The sequence below is a fragment of the Schistosoma mansoni genome, chromosome 3 (genome assembly GCF_000237925.1).
Source record: "Schistosoma mansoni strain Puerto Rico chromosome 3, complete genome".
NCBI classification, from domain to species: domain Eukaryota; kingdom Metazoa; phylum Platyhelminthes; class Trematoda; order Strigeidida; family Schistosomatidae; genus Schistosoma; species Schistosoma mansoni.
Genome location: NC_031497.1, coordinates 20,521,895 through 20,544,487, shown reverse-complemented (window position 1 = coordinate 20,544,487; position 22,593 = coordinate 20,521,895). Strand labels below are relative to the sequence as shown.

At 36.3% G+C, this 22,593-nt stretch overlaps 1 protein-coding gene across 1 annotated transcript in view; it reads right to left on the bottom strand.

Moving 5' to 3' along the window:
* The window catches only part of Smp_040800 (putative glycyl-tRNA synthetase), a gene marked incomplete at its 5' end in the record, with an annotated part of 31,765 nt that extends 19,661 nt beyond the window's left edge, over positions 1-12,104 (bottom strand). The window contains 10 exons of the mRNA XM_018799592.1: positions 670-779; positions 1,995-2,080; positions 4,370-4,515; positions 4,896-5,168; positions 7,786-8,098; positions 9,530-9,675; positions 11,252-11,559; positions 11,651-11,753; positions 11,787-11,888; positions 11,922-12,104. Coding sequence (XP_018651366.1) covers positions 670-779; positions 1,995-2,080; positions 4,370-4,515; positions 4,896-5,168; positions 7,786-8,098; positions 9,530-9,675; positions 11,252-11,559; positions 11,651-11,753; positions 11,787-11,888; positions 11,922-12,104 — 1,770 coding nt within the window. The remainder of the gene's footprint in view (positions 1-669; positions 780-1,994; positions 2,081-4,369; positions 4,516-4,895; positions 5,169-7,785; positions 8,099-9,529; positions 9,676-11,251; positions 11,560-11,650; positions 11,754-11,786; positions 11,889-11,921) is intronic.
* Positions 12,105-22,593: the final 10,489 nt, after the last annotated feature.

Below are 22,593 nucleotides of genomic sequence, written 5' to 3'. Positions count from 1 at the left end.
TTTTTCTATGGTGGTTTAGCTTCAATTGACTCATGATCTCAACTATGAGAATAAGAATGTTTTTTAAAATTTTTAATATGTGTATAAATCCATATTGTCTCCTAAAACTGTTATTAATGCTCATTTATAAATGTATAATAGACAATAACTTTATAAAATGAGTTATTGTCAGATGGAATCTGATCGAGTAAGTAAACAAAGACAATAGAGATCTCGGATGATTGATGCTAATATCAATTGTGGATAGTTAATAAACCATTCTCATGTATAGTTGCATTTGAATTATGTCCATCATTAAAAAAAAAAACAGTAAAATTCTATCTTCGTTTCAATTTACTGTTTACATGTTTCAGTGCATAACTGACAAGTTATAACACATTGAATTGTGGTATAATTTGTCAAATTATCATTTGAATGGACTAAACGTCTCTAATAGAACTTTACAGTAGAAATACTCGCTTTTATAAGATTTACTAATTGTACATACAGTTTTAACATGAATAAACTTATTACTGATTAAGAAAGAGAAAAATCATTAAATTTATTCTATTCTGTTTTTAAACAGCTTCCCGTGTTACATTATTAAAGTCCAAACAATTAATAATTGTGCTTGTTTACCGACGTTTAAAAAACGTTAAATTCAAGAAAAATATAACTTAAATCACTTACTGTGCGTTGCTCATCACCTTCACGTACACGGAAAGAGTGTTCAAATATAGTATACAATATTCGACCAATGCCAAATGAAGGTTCAATAACATTAGGTACTATTTCAGTGACTAAAATAACAATAAAATTATTAGTACGATACTAGAAAACAAAATGTAATTGAAATGTCAAATTTAATTCATATAATACATTAGAAACTGTGAAAATGGGTAACTAATCAATATAAAGTAATTACATAAAAATTCTGAAATACGAACTCTCTACTGAATGACAATTAGTGTGTCATATCAAAGTCCAATGGACAAAGAATCTAGTGTGGTCACTAGACTAACTGAAATGATGTTTTCTTGAGTTTTAATCTGATTTTATTTGTTTAGAGCTGGTAAGTAGGAAGACAGGGAAACAAGCTTCATAATTACAAGTACCAGTGAATAAAGCTTGATATGAGTGACTCCTAAAAGATGTAAACGAGAAATATTCAACATTACAGCCAGTCGATCATGGTCGATTGTCAAACAGCAATGTGTTTTTGTCTTGTTTAAAAAGGCACAGATATAAGAACTAAGTGTAAAATAAAAACCTTTTATACTACGTCAACAGATGCTCAAAAAATGTTGGGATAAAGAAATGGCTGCAATTGAACTAAAAGTTCTGGAACACTATTAAACATAGTAGCAGTATAAGTAATCATCCAATTAGAAGCGTGACATGTGACTTTTCACTTTCTAGATGTTTCTCGTAAAACATCTACTGAATGCTGATTGAATAAGATATTTCTCAGAGTTTTCAGGGCCCCGTTTTGCTCTTGTCGAGAAGTTTTCTGGATTTCCCCAACATCGATATCGCTTAATTGATGTGTATACTACGAAAAACAAGATCACCATTGATCAAGATGAGAAGCAAGGTTTAAACCAACAAGTAGCATCTATTGTAGTACGAAGGATATCAAAGGGAAACTAGTTCTCTATAATTAAAAAAACATATGTGCGTGAAATTCTTGAAGAAATCGAGTGATATGGTACGAAATTGATCACAATGGAGCAGATGCATCCAATATTTATATCCTTTTAGCTTTAGTATTTCTTTGTATATACTTTTTTATTCCTTCTTCTTGAACTATATTCTCTAATGCTTACTATTTGTCATTGTGATTACTGATACAAGTATTTAAACTTCCGTGCTACCCACCTCGTGAAAACTTTCGCTAATGAATCTTATTTCCATGCATTGATTCTGACTTAGTACAGCGAAATTTACGCGTTTGTAAAGAAATGAGCTATATATATATGCGAACCAGTACTGGAAGAATGAGGAAATTTACTTACCATGTACAACATTTTTATATTCCTTGATCTGAACCATTGAATCGTTAAGATCTACTTGTTTTCCATTAACTGTTAACGTAGCCTTTCTAATTGTAAAAAGAAAACAAAAGCAATAATTAGCAGTGAATGTTATTCAGGTTAATGTTTAAACAAAATCACACTAGATATAAACTAAGTTGGAATATAAGGTTGAGGTATTTAATAACCGGAGACTTCAGTTGTTCCGCACAATTTGCTGCGAGTGGAGAGAGGGACTAATGATACCAACTGATGTAGAAATCTGAAACGGATGAAGTGAGGTTCGAACTCGAAGTGGTGTATGTTAGCTATGCTGACAGATATAAGTAGTATGTAGCACCATTCGGAAGTAGGACGCCGGATAGCAGAAGATTGAATTGAAGAGAACAGAAGGTGTAACAGAGAGAACTTGTAGTAACAGCAGGATTGGAAGAAACATGAAACACGTATAGGACGAATGAAGGAATATGTGCAAATAATGTACCTAATGTATGGTTTTCACTTTTTGCGAAGGCACTCTGTAATTTTGCATTAAAAAATCAGTTAGTTTTCCCCACCTAGGTTCTCGCTCACTACATCAGTACTGTCTGCAAATTGGCTCCTTTAAACACCATGCCATGATATAGTATTTTTTCACCAATTTTCCTTATTATCTCTTCACTAGGTGGTTCTGTGTCCCGAGAAATAAATTTTATTTATTTATTTACTTAAACACATAAATATTGGTACAAGGAAGCACCAGATAAATATGCGCCTCACAAATCTCATTCGATTTGTGTGAGGGCTGTGATACTGCACAGGTACCCAGACTGAAGTAGGTGGTTTTCTTAGGGGGCCACACCCGCAGCCTTTGACCCAAAGGTCTAGTCCACAAGGCAGTGGAGCATCGTAAGGAGATGCAGTCCCATGGTAGCCGGTGGCCAACAGTTGGTTCATACGCCATTCGTTCCTTCAGGATCCTGGAGCCCATGTGCACCAGTAGTTTGGAATCAGGGTTTTCCAACTCATCTAGGTGGATCCTCCACATCCACCAACCCAGTTAAAGCGCCGGACATTCGAGAAATAAATGTTGCTAGTCTACCGTTGTTGTATGAAAAAAACACTGTTATTAACAGAAAAAGTAAAACCATATAGTGCATGCTGTAATGAGATAAGGAAATTCCCTCTTGTCAGAGATATATACACACGATTTCTATAATTTAAACATTTGGGAATATGGGGATTCGATGCTGTCAATCTAGAGTTTGGAGCTACTGTTACCTTTATTTTTGAGGAAAATACAAGAGAATCCAATCATGCAACAGAGCTATGTATCCAATTCTTGACTGGGTAATTGATTTTTTGCCTATTTTGGAATTTAAACTTGCAATTAGTCAGCCACCTAAACACAATGTTATATTACTTAATTCTAAAACTGCTAACGTTGTTGCTTGCCTGATTACAACCATCTAGAGACTTGGAACCTGTTTTTTTCTGAAAAGAACCCGTTTCCTAACACAACCAAATATTAATTCATTTTGTATTGGTTGTTTGAACCTTCCTATTGATGTTTAAGACTGCCACTGACCAGCCCCTTATTGGCCTATGTGCGGATTGTCTCGATATCGCCTTAAATCACAAGCATTATAAGCAGAGATGGATGATGGCCAGCAGTGGAATCCAGGACGCACATATGCCAATAAGAAACTGATCAAAATCTGAAGTAATTATTTTTTAATTTTATTTTCATGATTATTTCCAGAGATGTACGGGCACATTTCAACATACCTCGTGTAATCCTACTTAATTTTCGGAAAAATACTGCTGTTTGGGATATGGAATCCTCAAATTAACTTAAACTGAACATCATTTACTGACTTTTATCAAGTGTAACTTTCATTATTATATTTTCCATGCGTCTCTATTGTATTAATTAATGTACTGTAATTAGTATTTAGCGAAAATTACTTCATTTTAATCGGTATATAACTGATTGATTAAACTTTGTTTTTTTGGTTTGAAATGTATTACTATTTTTCTCTAAGTTATGTTTGAGTTTTGAGACTGGTCGAGTGAAGTGAAGAGTTAGAAAATACTAGTCCATAGAAGAAGACTTATTAACTATTTCGCTACATTAACGAAGGTAGGTAGAGCAGTATTTGGACCTCTGACCTGTTGGTTAAATTCTAAGTATCCTTATAAACTAGTGAATTACAACTTAATATTTACAAAAATAAAAAATAAGAAAGATTATTGAGTTCGTGACCAGAAGATTTGAATGAGATTATTATGAAGCAAAATTTAAAGTGTTTTATAGTACTTATAACTACAGTGATGCGATGAAATGTTGGTTATTCAGCAATATTTTGGAAACTAACCCGGTGTTCTTCAACTGATTGTTTAGACAGTGACATTCATCGAGAGTAAGTGAGCTCAATTGTTGTATGATGGTTTTTGCTTCTCCTCGAAATACTTTTCCTAACTCACCTTTATTGGGTATACATTCACAGACTTGTACAGTTTTCTACGATTGGAAAGAAAAATAATAATACATTAATCGTATTTGTACAATTAACAATAGAGTTTAAAAAACATAATTTTTTTGCTTTTCCAGGGATTTATCTTTAATCTGACCTGAAGTATGTATGTGGAATAGACACTTTTACGATAGTAATGGACTTCAAAATAATATGTATTAACGGGTGTTCAGATGACGAAATAATTAAATCGTTTACAACTGATTTCTTATTGAGAAACTGTACATTTTTACTATAGGTAGTGAATAATACAGTAAAAAATTTCATTTAAGAATCATCATGAGAAAATGAGTGACAAATGTTTCTTTAAATGCAACAGGCCACCATTGCTTTCATCACGAGGTAAAAAATAAGGGGAAATACTCACAGGTTCATCTAAAGGTTTTTCCGCGACTAAACGGGTACCAGTAGCTTTACTATGTTGATTTAAGTCATAACAACTTCTGTCTGCACAACCAACACATTCAATCCAACCGTAACTTGTTTGACATTCAGCATCCCAACAATCGCAGGCATAATGGGCCATTTCATTTGATAAGTGCTGTCGAAATCGTAGTCGTTTTGCATCAACACCAATATGGATTAAAAATAAGTGTATTCGCGCCATAAAGTATCCCAACGTTTGATTTGCCACAACACCCTACAAAGACAAAAGGACCGATAGAAATATTCAAATACAGTTACTTATATTATCATATGTAAAACAATAGATAACTGAAATAAAGTACTAGAAAAACCTTTAGTTTCTGACAAACACCAGTAAGACTTAACCGAAACGTCAAGTAAAATTATTTTGTTATTCTAGTCTAGAGTTATCGTTACACAAATACTTGAGTCGCAAGAGGACGTCAGGTCTTTTAACTCAACGGCCGCATAAAAAGAAATAAACTTCGTTCAGCGCTAAGAACTAGACGTTACATTATTTACCCGTTGGAGGCCGATTACGTTAACTTACGTCAACTAAGGGACCGAGTAATGGAATACCATAGAGGAAGGTATACACAACTCAGCATTCAGTCATACAGAAATAAAGAGATTTAGATTCGAAAAATAGATCTATTCGGGTTAAGCAATCTGTTCACAATGATGTAAGCACCTGTCATATGAATAGAAATCCTGTTAGGAATGAACTAACAGGTGAAGTATATACAACAAATATTCTTACTGTCAGTATGGTTTCCATTGCCCATAAAAGTCACAGTAACCACTGAGTCACTTATTTGTATAAGTCATTCAGATAAACTTTGATTTACTAGCACAATTCGTGATTCACGACTACTATATGTGGTTACAACACGACCGAATTGGTCTAATGTTTTGTTCGCTTATCATAGAATCGGATAAGAAACATAGTCATACACAAGTAGTGGGTATATAGTTAATATCACTGATCAAAAGATTCTAGAGATAAGTAAATATCCATCTTTAAGGTGTATATGTAGTATGAAAAAATCAAAATACGATACTGCGTAACTCAGTGGATTGAGATGTTATCAGATATAGCTTAGAAAAGAACTTAGTGGTGCTGTAGTTTTCTTCTATATTCTTCATAAAAGTGGGAGGAACTCTCTAACTGAAAGAGGTATTTGTTGATTGAAAATTTAACTGAGTAGTATTTCCAGAAGGGGGGTTTGTGGGGATTTTAGTAATTTTACGGTTGAAATCATGAGTCAATGGAAGCTAGACCACCATGGAAAACCTGAAAGTAGTATTTCTTATTATGTATTATTATCGCTCATTTATTTGATTTTCATTGTACTCCCTTCCCTTTTCCGTTTCTTTATCAATGAATTTCATTATTTCCGTGGTGTATACATGTTTTGGTACCCAAATGTACCAGAATTCAAAGGTACGTAAGACTGAAACAGTAGATTTTTCATGACCATTAAAAAGATGTGAGTGACATTGTTAAGTTAAATACGAAGAAAGTGTATCAAATACTTTATACATCCCATAATTTTGTAGCCAACATGGTAATCCTTAATATGATGCAAACTAACAATTGTTTCTGTATTTTGCGTGAACGAGGATAATCAACAGCAGTACATTACTCTATCATAAGGAAATGAACAAAATACAACCAAACAATCGCTCTTACATGAAGACACACTTAATAAACAGGAAAGTATTTGAACTGGATAAACATGGCTGCTCAAACTTCGATAAGTAAAAGAATTTGGGTGTCACCAGAACTATATGGGCAATCATTACCATAGTCAAATAATAAATAACCGAGATGTTATACAAAGAAAGGTAGACAAACAGACAGACATCATCAATAAAGGACCTGGGACATACGTGAATTGGCCCTAGCCCCCCATACTGGATTGGCACGACAGGATGAAAGTGACGAAAGAGATTGAAGTAATGTAATGGCAGTGAAAAATGAAAGACTAAATCTTTGGAACATGGTTTGGAAAGACGAAGTGGGAGGTAAGTATGAAGGAATACTGGGATTCAAGATTGAGAGGAACATAAAGAGTGAATACATCTGTGCCACTGTGGACCAATTTGAGGCATGGTACTTAAAGTTTCAAACCACTGATAGCCGTTATCACGAAGATCCTCACTAGGCAGTTTGCATCTAACTACTCGCCTTAGACCAACAGTCAAAGACTGATCCCACATTTCGGTTTGGCCGACCCTAGCTTTTTTCCTAACTACTTCTGCGTTACCAAGTACCACTCTTTGAGGTAAGCAGTGATTAGGTGCACCTAATATGTCCCAACCACCTTAAATGAGGAAGTTTCACTACCCCATCAAACGATTTGCTCACTTATCTAATTAATATAGATGCTAGTTATTTGAGGGAAATACTTGACTACTGTCACACTCCTGTACAGTCAGCCGTGAGACTTCACTCTCGGACCATGATTTGCTGCTTTTAGTCTTACCGTTACCCAAAGGACTTGCTTGGCATGACAGAACCTAGAGGAGCAAGCGTTACAGATAATATAGCTCGACTGGATATGCAAGCTTCACCATCACGTCAAGGTAAAAGTTATGGTCGGGATGCAAGCAAAGTATGCGGGATACTTTCAGTATGGATGAAACCAGTGAACAGAACCATTATTTTCCCCCTGGATTATCCTCTTTCTATATTTGTCTCCATTAGTCAAATTGCAATGTTACCTATTTTTCCCAGTCATAAACGATCTTGAACGTTGATATTGGTAAACAAAACTGGCCAGTTATATACTAAATTTATGTTAGTGCCCAGTAAAGTAAAAAGAAAATTGATCAGGAGTTTAACGCACTCTATCGACTGCTTCACCAATAGTAACATTCCGAGGTCTTTCGCCACTCATTTGATCGCACGACGAATAAAGTAGCATTTCTGTATTTCTCACGTCCTCAAACTTAGGATGACGTTTGTCACTAGGATCTACAAAATACTCGATTTCTGCCATGGTAAACTCTCGGACGCGAATTAGGCCAGAACGCGGGCTTATTTCATTACGAAATGCAGAACCAATTTGAGCAGCTCCAAAAGGAAGACGACCTTGATTAAATTGTAAGAGCCTCTGGAAATTGACGAAAATTCCTTGGGCAGTCTCTGGACGAAGATAACTAGAAAACAAACGTTAGATTATTAATAACATCAAATATCTAATTACGTATATTTTGTGGAAGTGATAAAGGTCGAAATGTATTATAGTTAACAACTAGGACAGAGATAATAATCTTCTGTAAGCCTATAAATTCACCCACGAAGGCGTGGGTCAGTCGTTAGGACGTTCGACTTTATGATAGAACCGTATTTCAATTTTTTATGTATGAAGCTCTATTTACTTAGAAGTCCATGTTTTCATTTATGTTAAAAAGTAACTTATTATAGTCTTGAGAGAAAATATGCGCAACATTCAAAATGAGTGGTATTCAGTATGTAAAAGCCTCCAAATGCCCTGGTACGGCCGAGAGTGAGAAGAGTCCGCTCTCCCTCTCCAAATGCCCTCACATGGCCACGCGTATTTACCCTCTGTCAGGGAAGTCCTACTCACTGCCTTCTCGTGACCACGGTGTTGTTTACCAAACTGAAAGGACGAAAAGCGATTTTCCAGTGCTTTAACCGGGTTGGTGAACACGACGAGTCCACCTAGGGGAGTTGGAGAACCCTGATTCTAAATCATAGGTGCACATTGGCTACAGTATCTTGAAGGAACGAATGGCGTATGAATCAATCGTTGGCCACCGACTACCATGGGACTGCATCTCCTTACGATGCTCCATTGCCTTGTGGATCAGACCTTTAGGTCAAAGGCTCCGGGTATGGCCCCCTAAGAAAACTACCTGCTTCAGTCTGAGCACCTGAGCAGTATCATAGCCCTCATACAAATCAAATGAGATTTGTGCGGCGCATATATATCTGGTACTTCCTTGTACCAATATTTGTGTTTAAATAAATATGCAAAACAATTCAGACTTTCATGCTATTACAGCGAACTCGAAGTCAATTAGTTTTTTTCTAAAACATTTTAATCACATCCATAACCTTTACTACGCAACCTTTAAAACTTAATTCACCACTGGTTGGTTGAAATGGATGGATATGAAATTATCAAATGGCTTTTCTGAGGTATACAAAAGACTAAAAACCATGTGTCACTGAGAGATCATAAGACGCATTGTGAAGATGTAGAATGAAGCTCTACTATTTGAATGAGAAGAGACTGAAAATGCAGCCCTAATAATATATTTCTAAGGTTAGAAATATATACATATATATATATATTTGTTTTTTAAAAAAGAAATTATAAACATACATAGGAGTTCAGTTATTGCTCTTAATAGGTTAAATATTCCTAACAACACATTAAAAACACAAATTCATGGGAGAAATATCCCTTGTTAACTAGTTCATGTCTTTTAACTGTCGTTAGGATTTATTTGCATCAAAATTGCAAACTAAGAATACCGATTTGAAATAATGTTTCACAGGAAGCTATGTAAAAACCTACCACAGACAAGTAAACTGCTGAGAAAATGGCACAAGTAGCTTACCCTTTACATTGGCCGGTAGGACCAATCATTGTTGAAAACATCAAGTTAAATTCTTTTGGTTCAGTCAAGTCGTTCATTGTTGTCGGTGATTTGATATCAAAACGACGTATAATTTGGTGTAGTTCGTCTGCCCCGTAGTTGTCCAGCTAAGATGTAGGAAGATGATTTACAGAGATAAAGATCGGCATTTGAAAAGCATCCACATGATAAAAGTATGCAACCCCGAATAAATAGTTTAATCTGTCCTACTATCAATGATGTTACTGCCTCCACTACTCTCATACATGATAATTCCTAGGTGTACTAATATAGTGTGGCAACTTAAATAAATGTGTGCCGCGTCCTACGCTGGTCATGACCGACTGACGACAACTAATTTTTGTGAAAAGTGTGTTCCCAAATGGATTGGAAAGACATATTAATGTGGAGATATGAATTTTCAGAAAGGTCGAATTCTCGTATACCAATACGCGTACAAGTTAACCCTAGCAGTACACAGATTTGGCACAACTAATAAGCAAGATGCTTCTGCCAGAAAAATGGCTGCTTCCTTTGTGTTGTTTCAAAATAATTTTGTTGATCTCTGATTTCTAGTAAGACTAGTAAGGTAAGGAAGATATTTAGGAAATTAGCTAGATGTGGAAAGTATGGACACTATGAAAAGGCAAAAATAATTTGACCCGACTGCAGTAGTTAGTAAGGACCCCATAATCGCTAGACTAATATATAGTTTTGTAGAGATAATGATTGAGTCTTTCGTCCTATCACAAGCATTACAAGACTGATCCAAACTAATTAGTGAATTGCTGATTGAAATAAGCTTTCTTAATCTCAAAATATTCCTTGAACGTATTTTATTGATATTGAATAATAAGGGGTAGTCTGCAGGAAACTAGGAACCTAATTTTCCTACCATGTGGTATTGATCACCAAGACATACAATCTAGAGGTCCATGCTCCTCGTGGGATTTGAGCTGTCCTTACCTCACTTTACTGTAACGTTACCATTGGGCTGTTCGAGCAGTGACTGACTTCTCGTAGGATTGAGATATTTACAATGGTCAGCAATGTGATGTTCGTCTAATCCTTTAATGGTGATCAAATTTCAGCCACCAAGATACACTGTGGTCACTAGTTCAAGTGACTTAACACGTGCGTTTGACCGGTACGATTAATTTAGCATTGGAGGACTAGAAGAACATGACAATCATCACTACTGTGGTCTATAAATGTGCATATTTCATTGCGTTATTATATTTGGACTACATTTTCAATGTGACAAAATTGATTTCAGTCTTAAACTGGTATACTTGCAATTTAGGTTTAGGAGGCATCATAACGACCACACATTCATAAAACCTTATATTTTAATTTAAATGGAGGTTAGACATGACAAACTACATTTTAAAATACCGTAACAATTGACCCATATGAGTGATCAGACTAGATGGACGATAAATAGAATAAATATTATGTAGGTCACTTAAAAGGCACGATATCTTACGGTCGGTTTATCGCTTTCTATTCAGTTGATTTGTCATGTACTGTTTGTGTGTGACGACTAATTTGACAACGAAAAGTACGTGTTTTTTTATCGCAAGACTGATGGACTTAACTCCAACTCTAAATACCTTAGGAGATGCAAATCGCCTTTTTAAAAATTTTTTGCCCTAGAAATATGTCATAAAATATTTTGCTCTAACACAATGCAGCACTAATTACCTGTACGATTATCTTATCGATTTCCTGTTTTTCATTTTCAGGAGTTTTTTTATTGCTTTTCTTGGCTTCAAGTGATGACTTCACCAAGTGGTCAGCACGGAAACAATCTCCAGTCTTCACATCTTTAACCATTAGATCTGTGAATCGATCGACATGTCCAGATGCTTGTAAAACAGGTTCAGGTGTAAGCATAGAGCAGTCTACTTCCAACAAATGGTCTTCCAAGATAAAGAATTGACGCCAAGCGGAGAGTAAATTGGCTTTCATAGCGCAACCCATAGGGCCATAATCATAGAGACCCTGAATACCTAGAATAATTCGGTGAAAATACAAAACAGTTATGGAACAATGCTAACTATGCACAAATTTCAATACAATAGGTGCGAAATGTTTACACACCTCCGTAAATAGAGAAAGATTGATCGTAGAAAAACTTTTGTTTCAAAAGATCCTCTAGTTTACCACGATCAAAAGCAGGATCCTTGGGAGACAGCTCAATTTCCTAGAAGTTGTAGTGACATAATAATTAGCTAACCTTATCATCTAGAGCTTTCTTATAAGCCTTCAAGGCGGAGATAGCTTCCTTTAGAGCGTTGTCAGGTGCTTTTTCTTCCTTCAGACGTCGTACTATATCACCCTGAAAAGATGCAAATAATGACAGGAAAGCTACCTGATCGCGAACCTTAGCACGTAATGAGTCAATATCTGTAACTCCATTCATATTTTTTATTTGAGTATAGTGGACACCGACAGTTATTAGACGTAATGTGATTTTGGGAACACAAAGTGCTAATTTGAACGGAAAGTTTGCAACAGACTTTTGATGGACCCGCCAAAAGAGTGCAAAACTCATGTGGCGCAACAGATTCGTAAAAGCCACGCTGGTCTTTAGTCTTCAGTCCTCAGTAGTAAGGAAAGGAGGTTAAGCGACGTACTTTATTCTACAAAATTTATGTTTCTGTGAAGATCCAATCTTGCTTTGAATTTGTGATTGTTTAGTCTTTACTTAAATGAATCAGGTGAAGGTGCGAACACCACCGCTTCGGGTAACATATTCCAAGAATAGATGACTCGGTGTGAAAACCTGTATGCTATGGGTACTACGTCCATTCGTAGAATCTGTTACCCAAAACAGTGGTGTCCGCACCTTCAATTGATTCATTAAGAAGAAGACTAGACATTCACAACAGTATACTAGAAAAGGAATAACATAGGCCGAGGCCATCTATCCTATTACACAAATCTGAAATATCAATCTGTTTAGTGAATAACTAAAAATTTTTCACTGAACACGTGGTGTCAGCCCATTCTGTTGACACTATATAATTTCATCATTCATCGTCAGGGACGGTTTAGCAATAAAAAAGTGCGACAGTAGTGTGACCACATCTGTAAACTTGAATTGGTGTCAATTTACTTTCGCATGTTTTGAGTTTTCAAACGTTTTGATAGACGGTTTAACTTTGAGATGCCACCAAAACTCTTGAATGAACAAAATTATGTTTATGTTGCCAATACCTATGGGACTTCAGACTGTACATCATCTGCAATATTTGTTTTTGCTGATGAATTCACTGAATTTGCTGTTACTAACTTCACTGGTTCACTTTTAGTCGTATATGATGATTTTAATTTGTAGTGGTATCGGTCCTAACCACACAACCCTCATAGCTGAATATGAGATGGCTGGGAAAATAGATATTTAACGTTTTACACTGAGGAAGGGCTATCAATAATGAACGCAGGATTATTCATCCCAAAACCAATTGTATGGCATGGCTCAGTCTTGCAGGCGTGGTCATCCTTGTGTAATATGTCCCTTTCATTCATACTAAATATAATGTTCTGTCTCCAGCTTGAGTGTATTCTTTAAAAATGCCAAACATATTGCTGATAGTTACGATACGACTAGTCAGTGTAGACAATGATGGGACTTCCATGTAAGATCTCATGGATTAGGTAGTCACATCATGATATATCTACAATTTTAGGATTAGGTCTACTATTATATTAGTATTAATAACGAACGAGACCATATTTCTACAAATTCATGTGACTGTAGCTTTCTTTCCTCACCAGGTTAACTAAACGAGGTAGATTTCCCCAGTCGTTTAGATGCTCATTTAAAGCCAGTCTTCATTAATGATATGGTAATATATGTGACTTTCAAAAGTGTTCAATTGTTCAGTTCTGATAATCGTATAATAAGTGTCCTGCCCAAACTTTATGGCAAGCTCGGATAGGGTACACTCTTACATCAGGCAACGAAAATCGAATACAGAAATTACTCAAAATATTGTTTGCAAATGACCCACCAGAAAACACAGTTAAGGTTATCACTTGTTATCTTAAATTCTGTTTTGATATTTGTTGTCCCACTGAAGCCATTTTTGTAATTTTAAACCAACTTACATTTCCACAGCTAAAGCGATTATGGAGGGTAAAAGATGAGTATATAGGGAGAAAAACTCTATTGAATTTCGCAAGCTAAGTGGTCTGAAAAATGTAGATATTAGATGTTCGAACTCGGTGTTTACTTATAAGCCTTTATCTTGTAAAAACTATTCAAGTATGTGGAAACTATTTGAAGAGTTTACAGGTGGGAGACGAATTAGAAGCGAGAACCAGCTGAATGTGTCTTAAATAAGTCTTTTGTATATTAGTCATCTGATGTCATGCTTCCTATATCTACAGGTTCGAAGAATAGTTGTGTCCCAATTTTCATTGAAACTGAGGTTCGAAGACGTTTCTTCTTGTTAATAGGGGTTCACTACGGCCTAAGATGTTAAGGATCGAGGAACGACAACGATCGAGCTACTCTAATACGAGCAGTTCTTGTCGGAATTGGTACGGTCATTTATGCCCGACACACCAAACCCTATGGCTAACACAAGAAGAAGACGGAGTTGCAGTTAACTTGATGTTTGTGGCAGAACAAGCAACTCAGACAAAATTGGCACAAAAGTCATTCTTATGATAGCAGAATATGACATTCGAACATTCAGCAGTTTAGCGAACTAAGGAAAGATAACCAACTAGAATGCAAAGGTCATGCGAAAAACCGAATTTACGGAAATTGCTCAAGCAGTTATCCTTCTGGAAAAGATTTTGGCCTTTCTAATAAAATTTAACTGAGGTGCGACCACCTTAGCAGAAAATGTCCTCGGTACGGATTCAAATAATCTTGAAAAGACGTTTCATTTAATTCCAGGTGGTTAATCTACTTAACCTACGTATATATGTATGCAGTCGTCAGTTTCTTCAATTTTCACTTTTTCTGTAAAAGAAGACTGCTGAAAAACCTTGTCCCAAGAATTCTATATTGCGCTGAAAATGTAATATTGGATAAGGCCATTAGTAACAATTATCGCAATCTCTTGGTTTTGTGGAAAACCCGGGGCAAACTCTAAATCCATGTTGCTCAGTTCTGGGAATAGATATCTAGTATTTAGGGTATTGTTTAGGTCTTTTACGACGCAATAACAATAAATTATAATATATGCTTTAAGGTAATCAAGTTTGGTCCGCATTCCAGTACCAACGTTTAGACCTTGTTTTAGCACGTGAAGTAGACACGACACGAAGAAGCACTGCACTGCATCATTGTGGTAAGTTGTCGTCACCTTAAAATCATTGTCTTCAGATGACCACTATATGGCTGAGGGGCTGAAGGTATCATTCACTGAAGACTTGCTTACAAAAGCACTAACGCGCACGATGGCAAGTCGTATGGAATTGAGAAGCCGAAGAGGTGAATTGATAAACGTACGTAATTTATACATCGTTAGGGGTGTCAAACGAAAAGTGAACGACTACTAGTGCACCAATGAAAAACTAGAGGTTACTGAAATGTAAGCTGCATGTGCCCTAGTTGAGCTTCTACTTGCCAGCGTTTTGACTAGGAAATTTCCCAAAATCGCTAGATAAGTATCCATCGAGTACATGCTCATAGAACAGCTAATCGAAAACAGAGGTGTTCCCACCACCGCTTCAATCTACTTCACGTGCAGTTAGTAACCTCCAAGTTGAGGTAGTTGTAAACACGACAGCAAAACGTTAAAAATGGTGTGGAAAGCAGTCACTGAACTGTCTAGTAAGATCCACAAACTAACTGCTTACATCAGAAGCTCGTTCATGTTTGTGAAGGACAGTTACAGAGGCAGCACAGACACTTCAGCTTGCGCATTCCTATTGAAAACACCTGAAGAAGTGCGTTCTATTGAAGGTGCATTGGAAGAACAAAGTTTCGTGGCCAGCTCGTAAGTTTTGACTGTTGCTTTTGAAATTTTTGGAGACAAGATTGTCAGAGATCGTATGTAGTGACCTTCTGTAGTCAACCAAAGCTTGTTTAGCCTACGCGCTAACGCTGAAACTGGTAATTGCTTATACCTCAAGTGAACGAAAATTAAAATAAGTACTATTAATTAGGAATTCTACAGAACGACTGAAAGTAATTCACACAACAGTCCTGATATATTCATAGATATTCAGTGTTCACGGTTCAGAAGTGCAACCTGTTCAGAATCAGGCTTTCTTATACGGGTCAATCAACGTGGATGGCGATCTGAAGAAAGGTTGAGCCAGATGCACATTCAATCTTCAATTGAGTATGTTTTTCTGATTTTATATTAGTCTCTGGTAAACATTTATATTAAAATAATTATTTCCTGTCTATCTTATCTTCAGCTGGCTTCGCAAGTGCTCACGGATCCAAGTGTAAGTTCCTGATTCAATAAACATTTTAGTAATATTATTGGTACGTAACCAATGTTTCACATGGCATTATGGATTCATCGTTTGAATGATTGCTATGATATAGGACAATCGTTTGTCTATCATTGGCAGTTTGGGAGCGTTGACATTGCGTTTGTATCGCAGAAGAGTAATGTTTCTTTAATTCTTGTGGAACACTGAACGACAGTTCAACTTCCACCCAACGTAACCAACAGAAACCCAACAGCGATTGTTAATAATACGAAGACGTACATTTTTTAAACTTCAATAGACTATCCCATTTATAGCACGCCCATCTTTTAAATACGGAAATGCTTATCTATCGAGTTTGTCATTACAGATGCTGTGAAGATTGAGCTACTTCTATAAGATGAATAAAGTGCAACCACGTGTTGATACTTGTCTTCTGTGAATCGTCCAGTTAGTTCCACGGAAAAGTTTTATACGCACTCTTTGTGTGTGCAATAGACATGTTTTTGTTGCCAACTTTGGTTTGACTGCTTTATAATTGAATTCGTTTCGCGAAGTTAACGAAAGAAAAAAACTACGAATATATGCGTGGTAAATTGCAGGTATGCTTTTCTGGACAATGGTTTTTCCAGAAGTTTAAGAAAGTACTGGGGAGAACCAAAAATGTTGCAGAATGTCCACTAAATACGAAAAAAACATTATGGTTTGTTCACAGAACATAGACGAACTCCCGTGAAGTTGTCGGAAATTCTAGAAATATTTCGAGGATGGATTTGGGAGGAGGAGGATTATCAATTGTTACAGATGAACTTTCCTAAATTGTTTGAAAACTCTGGGAAAATATTGAGGAAAACCCAAAATCTGAGGAAATTTCTCCAAACCAGGGGAAAGTTTGGGGTTTTTGTGCCATCTCTTTACTGTGTCTTTCTCAAAACGGACAGAATTTTCCCAAAATGGGAAGATCGAGATATTTCGACTTTAGAAAGAGAATTGATTCCGAAGTTTAAAAGTTCGTTCCAATAACTAAAAACACTATGTAATAACTTTGAGGTAACGAATGAACTTGATTTTCATTCAGTGATTATTTCTAATACTTTGTTTAGCCGTCCTGATGAACTACACTCTCAGGGCCGCTAGGAGTCGTGGTTGTTTAATAATGACTTCTGTTCTCGTGGAAATATAGAGGTGATTCCACAAGGATGTCGTAAGGTTCGGCACAAGTTTGTCAAATTTTTTATCATACAGTTCACAACAATTGTCGTAATTTGCCTTAGCCTCAATCTGGATCGAGCAAAAAGAGTTCTCATTCTTGGAGACTTCGTCGCAAGACTACAATTTGTGGACATCCTCCAGAAGCGTCTGAGGGATTTCAAAGTCACGGAGCCAAGTTTACTACCTGATGCTCATGTAGAGTCACTTCACAGAGAATTTTAGAGAAGACGTGATAATTAAGCGGCTATAGCAATTTGGACGGTAGGACTAAACTATACTGCCGACCTTTGAACGAATCTTAAATGACCTTGAGAAATATTAGTCAATCAGAAGACAGTTAGTGTGCAGTAAAAATTTATTATACAAAATCAAGGAATTAAAGTGGAAACACTTCTTTTACATGAGTCAAAAACTTCTCAAGGTCAGACATAGGTTCAGAAGTTCTAAAATCATAGTGCATACGGTACAGGAACACATCCATATGGCTCCATAGTAGTCGACCTCTGAAACCATGATAAGGTCTCAAAAATTCTTTTAGCCTCGACCATATAGCTTCAATGTTGTTGGTATATTGGTATGGTTTACGGTTTAGGGTTAGAGTTAAGGTTTAGGGTCATGGGTGAGACTATAAGTTATGGACAACATTTGAGCGACGCTAGAGTGACTCTGAGAGTGTCAACATAATAACTAAGACCAAATGAGGGTATAAACCTGTGTGAAGAATTCAAATTATGATTTAAAGTCCACGGTTAAGGCTAGGAATTATACTTAGGGTTTTCATCACGAACTGACATCAGCTATAATGCCAAAACTCTATTTATCCAAATGGATAATTGAATTTCGCGCCGAAATCTTATGATCACTTCTCTTGTAGACGCTGAGTTAACCCGCGAAAGCTTCTGATTGGTTCGGCAGTATAGTTTAGTCCTACCGTTTGTTTACTGATCGTCTAATATTTCCCAAAGTCACTTAAGACTCGTTCAAAGGTCGTTCATAAATTATAGTCATGCTGACTACGTCCTCCAACATATATCACATCGAAAGACGTTATCACGGTAGTCTGCACGAGGCCCACAAGCAACTTGATTACCACGATTACAAATAAAAGAACTTCTTGGCAGTCACATTTGTTGTAGCTGCTCAATTATCGCGTCTTCTCTAAAATCCTCTGTGAGTCGACCGTACAAGAGCAACAGGTACTGAAATTGGTGCAGTGACCTTGAAATCTCTCACACACCTCTGATTGGTTAGTCCATAAGTTATAGTCTCGCTGGGCTGGAATAATGTCTGGGAACTCAAACCGAAACACGACATTCGCTTTTCGCCCTCTCAGTTTCATAAAAATAGCATCGTCGCGATGAGGTAGTGGTTGGGACCTCCCTAACAGTGGCTGTATACGTGGGGTCGTGTGAGAGCATTTTGAAAGGAAGAGCTGAATCTCCTCATCTCCGGTCATACAAGAATAACTGTATACAGTTATTCTTTTGTCTTATAAGACAAAAGTTGTTCTAGTGATTCACATTTTTCTGATGAAAACTCTTAAAACATATGTCAAATGAACCAAATCATGATCGGAAATCTTATGTAATTTTGATAGATGTTGATTTTTCTAAGGATCCATCATTCTCTAATGACATCCTTAGTAAATTTGAGGAAAATATTCCAGAAGAATCAAATCCTGATAATCTCATATCAAATGTTGTTTGTCCTCACAATGTACATTTTCTTCTTAAAAAAACTTGGTCAATCTGAAGCATAAGTTCCAAGTGAATTCAAACGTAACAACAGTCCGGATGGTCTTATGTCAAATGTTGTTTCTCCTCACCATTAAGTCACATCTGTTGGATCCTTTAGTCAATGTAAGAAATATGTTTTAAATAAGGCCACATTATTCTTAACATGGGGATATGAATATCCAGCATTATTAATGAGGGAGGATACTGCTAGAAAATCTATGGTTCGAATTCTAGATATCAATGATTGGAGTACACACAACGGACATGTTGACCAAATACAATTCCAACAACCTAGTGAGTCTGTTCCAATTTCGGTTTTTAATCTCAATACTAATGAGTTTATTATAGATCATACAGAGTCTACAGTCGGACAGACATAGGATGAACCTAAATAGAAGTATGATTTATTAGAAAAATTTAGATTTCAATTTAAGTCGTGACGGACGTGGTATCTGTGTGAACTAATGATTATCTTGTACTTGAAAACCTGCTTATTAAGGATTCCAAATATAATGCGTTTATTGGTGCTCATCTAATTCTACTTTCTGTAAATTACACTATTTCGGGAATTCCTAGTTAGTACAATGGTTCAAATACTTCTAATTAGCATAGTATCAAAGTTATGTTTCGTTATCATTTCCCCGAAAAAAAATTCTCACAGTAATCTAAGAGGCATGAGAAGGTTGTCTCGCAAACAGAAGTATTGTGGGTACTTGCTGACAGACATAATTTCCATAGACAGAAATAAACCTAAAGTTGGTTTCATTAACCAGTATTTTTAAGCGGTTGACCTTGGGGTCAAGACAGAATTGAGCTCGGAAGCTGGGGTGTACGCTGGCTAATCAGCAAGATTTTCTGCTCCACTTTCCAAAATACTGCTGCTTGAGAATATATAAATTGTCTTCCATCCAAAGACATCTTTAAACAGTCCGCGATGTTTATGTTGTGATGCCTAGGTTGTGGATCACTGTGTGCCAAGTTACAAAATACAATGCCTGTAAGTGTGCTCGTTGCCTTCTTTCTGACTCGTATATTGGTCTGTTCATGAATATTAAAATACTCTTTGGACAATATTTAGGACTACTAGCCAATATGCCGAACTGGATTCTACTATCTTTACTTATCACTCAATTACTCTATAAATTAAAGAGATGCGAAGTCATCTGAAAGATGGATTTTAAAGCGAGTCGTTTATCAACAAGTGAGATGAGTATGAATAATTTCACACTCCAGAGCAAACCCGTAGAACTCCTAAATGTGTGGAAATAAACGTTTTAGGAGCACATTGTCTGGGTATTGAAAAATCTTAACGTGGTCTGACTAAGCCAGTTATAGTAACAATAGTCATACTAAATGAAGTTATTGAAATCTTAGAGGTTTGGAACACACTACCTGTTTGCTTGCCGAAGCACCTAGTCATTATATAACCGCCAGTTACTTTCACTTTCCTCTTGATTATATATTAGCTGTAATAACCTATTTAACATAACTTGCTGTGGTTTATCGACTAAGGATGTTATCTGTTTTGGGAATACCTTTCATAAGTGCCCTATATGATGTTTAGCACAAAGCATCTGGTTCAATAAATTTAAACTTGATAAAATGTATGGATTTGCATTCAATATTTTAGGCAGCTTAGGTAAACAGTCAGGTTCCCCAGACTTATAGAGTTGTAGTACTATTGTGTGTAAACACTATATTTAGTTAACCCCATCTGTCTGATGACTTCGTCCCTAGACAATTACTGGAATCTGGTAAGTATGATGGAAATTTTACTTGCGAGAATGTAAAAAACATTTATTAGTGCCTCTAGGACATCGTTGGCAATTCACCAGATAATTTATTTAGATTATTTAAATATTATTCTCACGAACATTGACTCATTACTACTTGCTTAAAGAAGTTGGTTCTTAAGGTTATTCATTTTTAACAACGTACCAGCAACTAGTCGATATATTTTATGGGGACACATAAACATTGGTACAAAGGGTCACCGAATACATGTGCACCACAAAATCTCATTTGATTTGTGTGAGGGCTATGATACTGCCCGGTTGTCCAAACTGAAACAGGTGGTTTTCTTAGGGGGCCATACCCGGGGCCTTTGACCTAAAGATCTGATCCACAAGGCAATGGAGCATCGTAAGGAGATGCAGTCCCATGGTAGTCGGTGGCCAACGATTGATTCATACGCCATTTGTTCCCTCAGGATACTGTAGCCAATGTGCACCTATGATTTAGAATCAGGGTTCTCCAACTCCCCTAGGTGGACTCGTCGTGTTCACCAACCCGGTTAAAGCACTGGAAAATCGCTTTTCGTCCTTTCAGTTTGGTAAACAACACCGTGGTCACGAGAAGGCAGTGAGTAGGACTTCCCTGACAGAGGGTAAATACGCGTGGCCATGTGAGGGCATTTGGAGAGGGAGAGCGGACTCTTCTCACTCTCGGCCATATCAGGGCAATTGGTTATAAGGAACAGAAGTACTAACATCACGAATCTTTGACTGCCCCGACATGTAGGTGCAGGCATTGAACATATTTTGTGTGACTACTTATTATTCTTCAGTAGTTTAATTACCACAAGATAAATAGTGCGACTATAATTTGAGTGAATTAAGTAGAAGCACGACTCTCCACTGGAGTGCAAAAGAGTTTCTTCTAGTATCTTCGAGCTGGTTATTAAGATGTGATGACCTTGTAGACTGAAAAGCTGGCCAATTTTTGGTTAACTACACAGTCCGTTTCGACAACCCCCACGGTTGCAAAGTTTCAACCAAGTAACTGTTACTTCAGTATTGCCTCAAATGTTAACTTGTCATTCAGGATCATAGGTCGTTATGCGTGAGGCAAGGGATATTAGAAATTAACAGATAATATCATTAATCAGGATAAGTACCTATATTTCTGTAGCCTGATGAAAACGATCTTCTTATCAACGATAAACCCATTGTCATCAAAGTGTAGATGACAAGTCTTGGATCATTATGTATTTAGCAGCTAGTAGTTTAAATAATTATGACGAAAAAACTCAATTAGTGATAGGCAATTATAACACGGGATAATATTGATATTCAAATAAGTTGACGATTTTTCTTTCCCCGAGCTAGATAATTTATTGTCTAAGACATCATTATTAGAACATACTCGAAAAAAAGTCCAACAATTCGAAACATTTTATCATTACTGCGACTCGTAGTTAGATACGGACTGAAAGGTTTGAATGTTTTTAGAACACTAAACTTCATACCTCAATAGCGACTTTGTAGGATTTTTATATTAGTGAAAACCTTCCGGTGAGTATTTGAATATACTGAAATCATAAAGTACATATGAATATTTTTTATCAATAATTTTGTTATTAAACTATTGATAGTTAAAATTAATTTTTGTTGATGGCATAGTTGTGTTAACTATATTCAAAGCTAACAAATATTTCATACAAAACCAGGAAAATATGGGAAAAATGCTTACAAATATCCCATTTCGTTCTAGCTTAACTATGCATTTAATCATCATTCATTTTGCTTAGTTAGATAGATTTAAACTTAATGTATATTTACCTATTCCGCATTGATTGTTTTACGTTTGCTATTGAGGTAACAGATAATTAACCAGTTGAAAAATGAGTTGTTTTCAACTTATGATTCAGTAGCCTTGAAATAGGTCAGCAACAAGCAATGTCATTTGAAC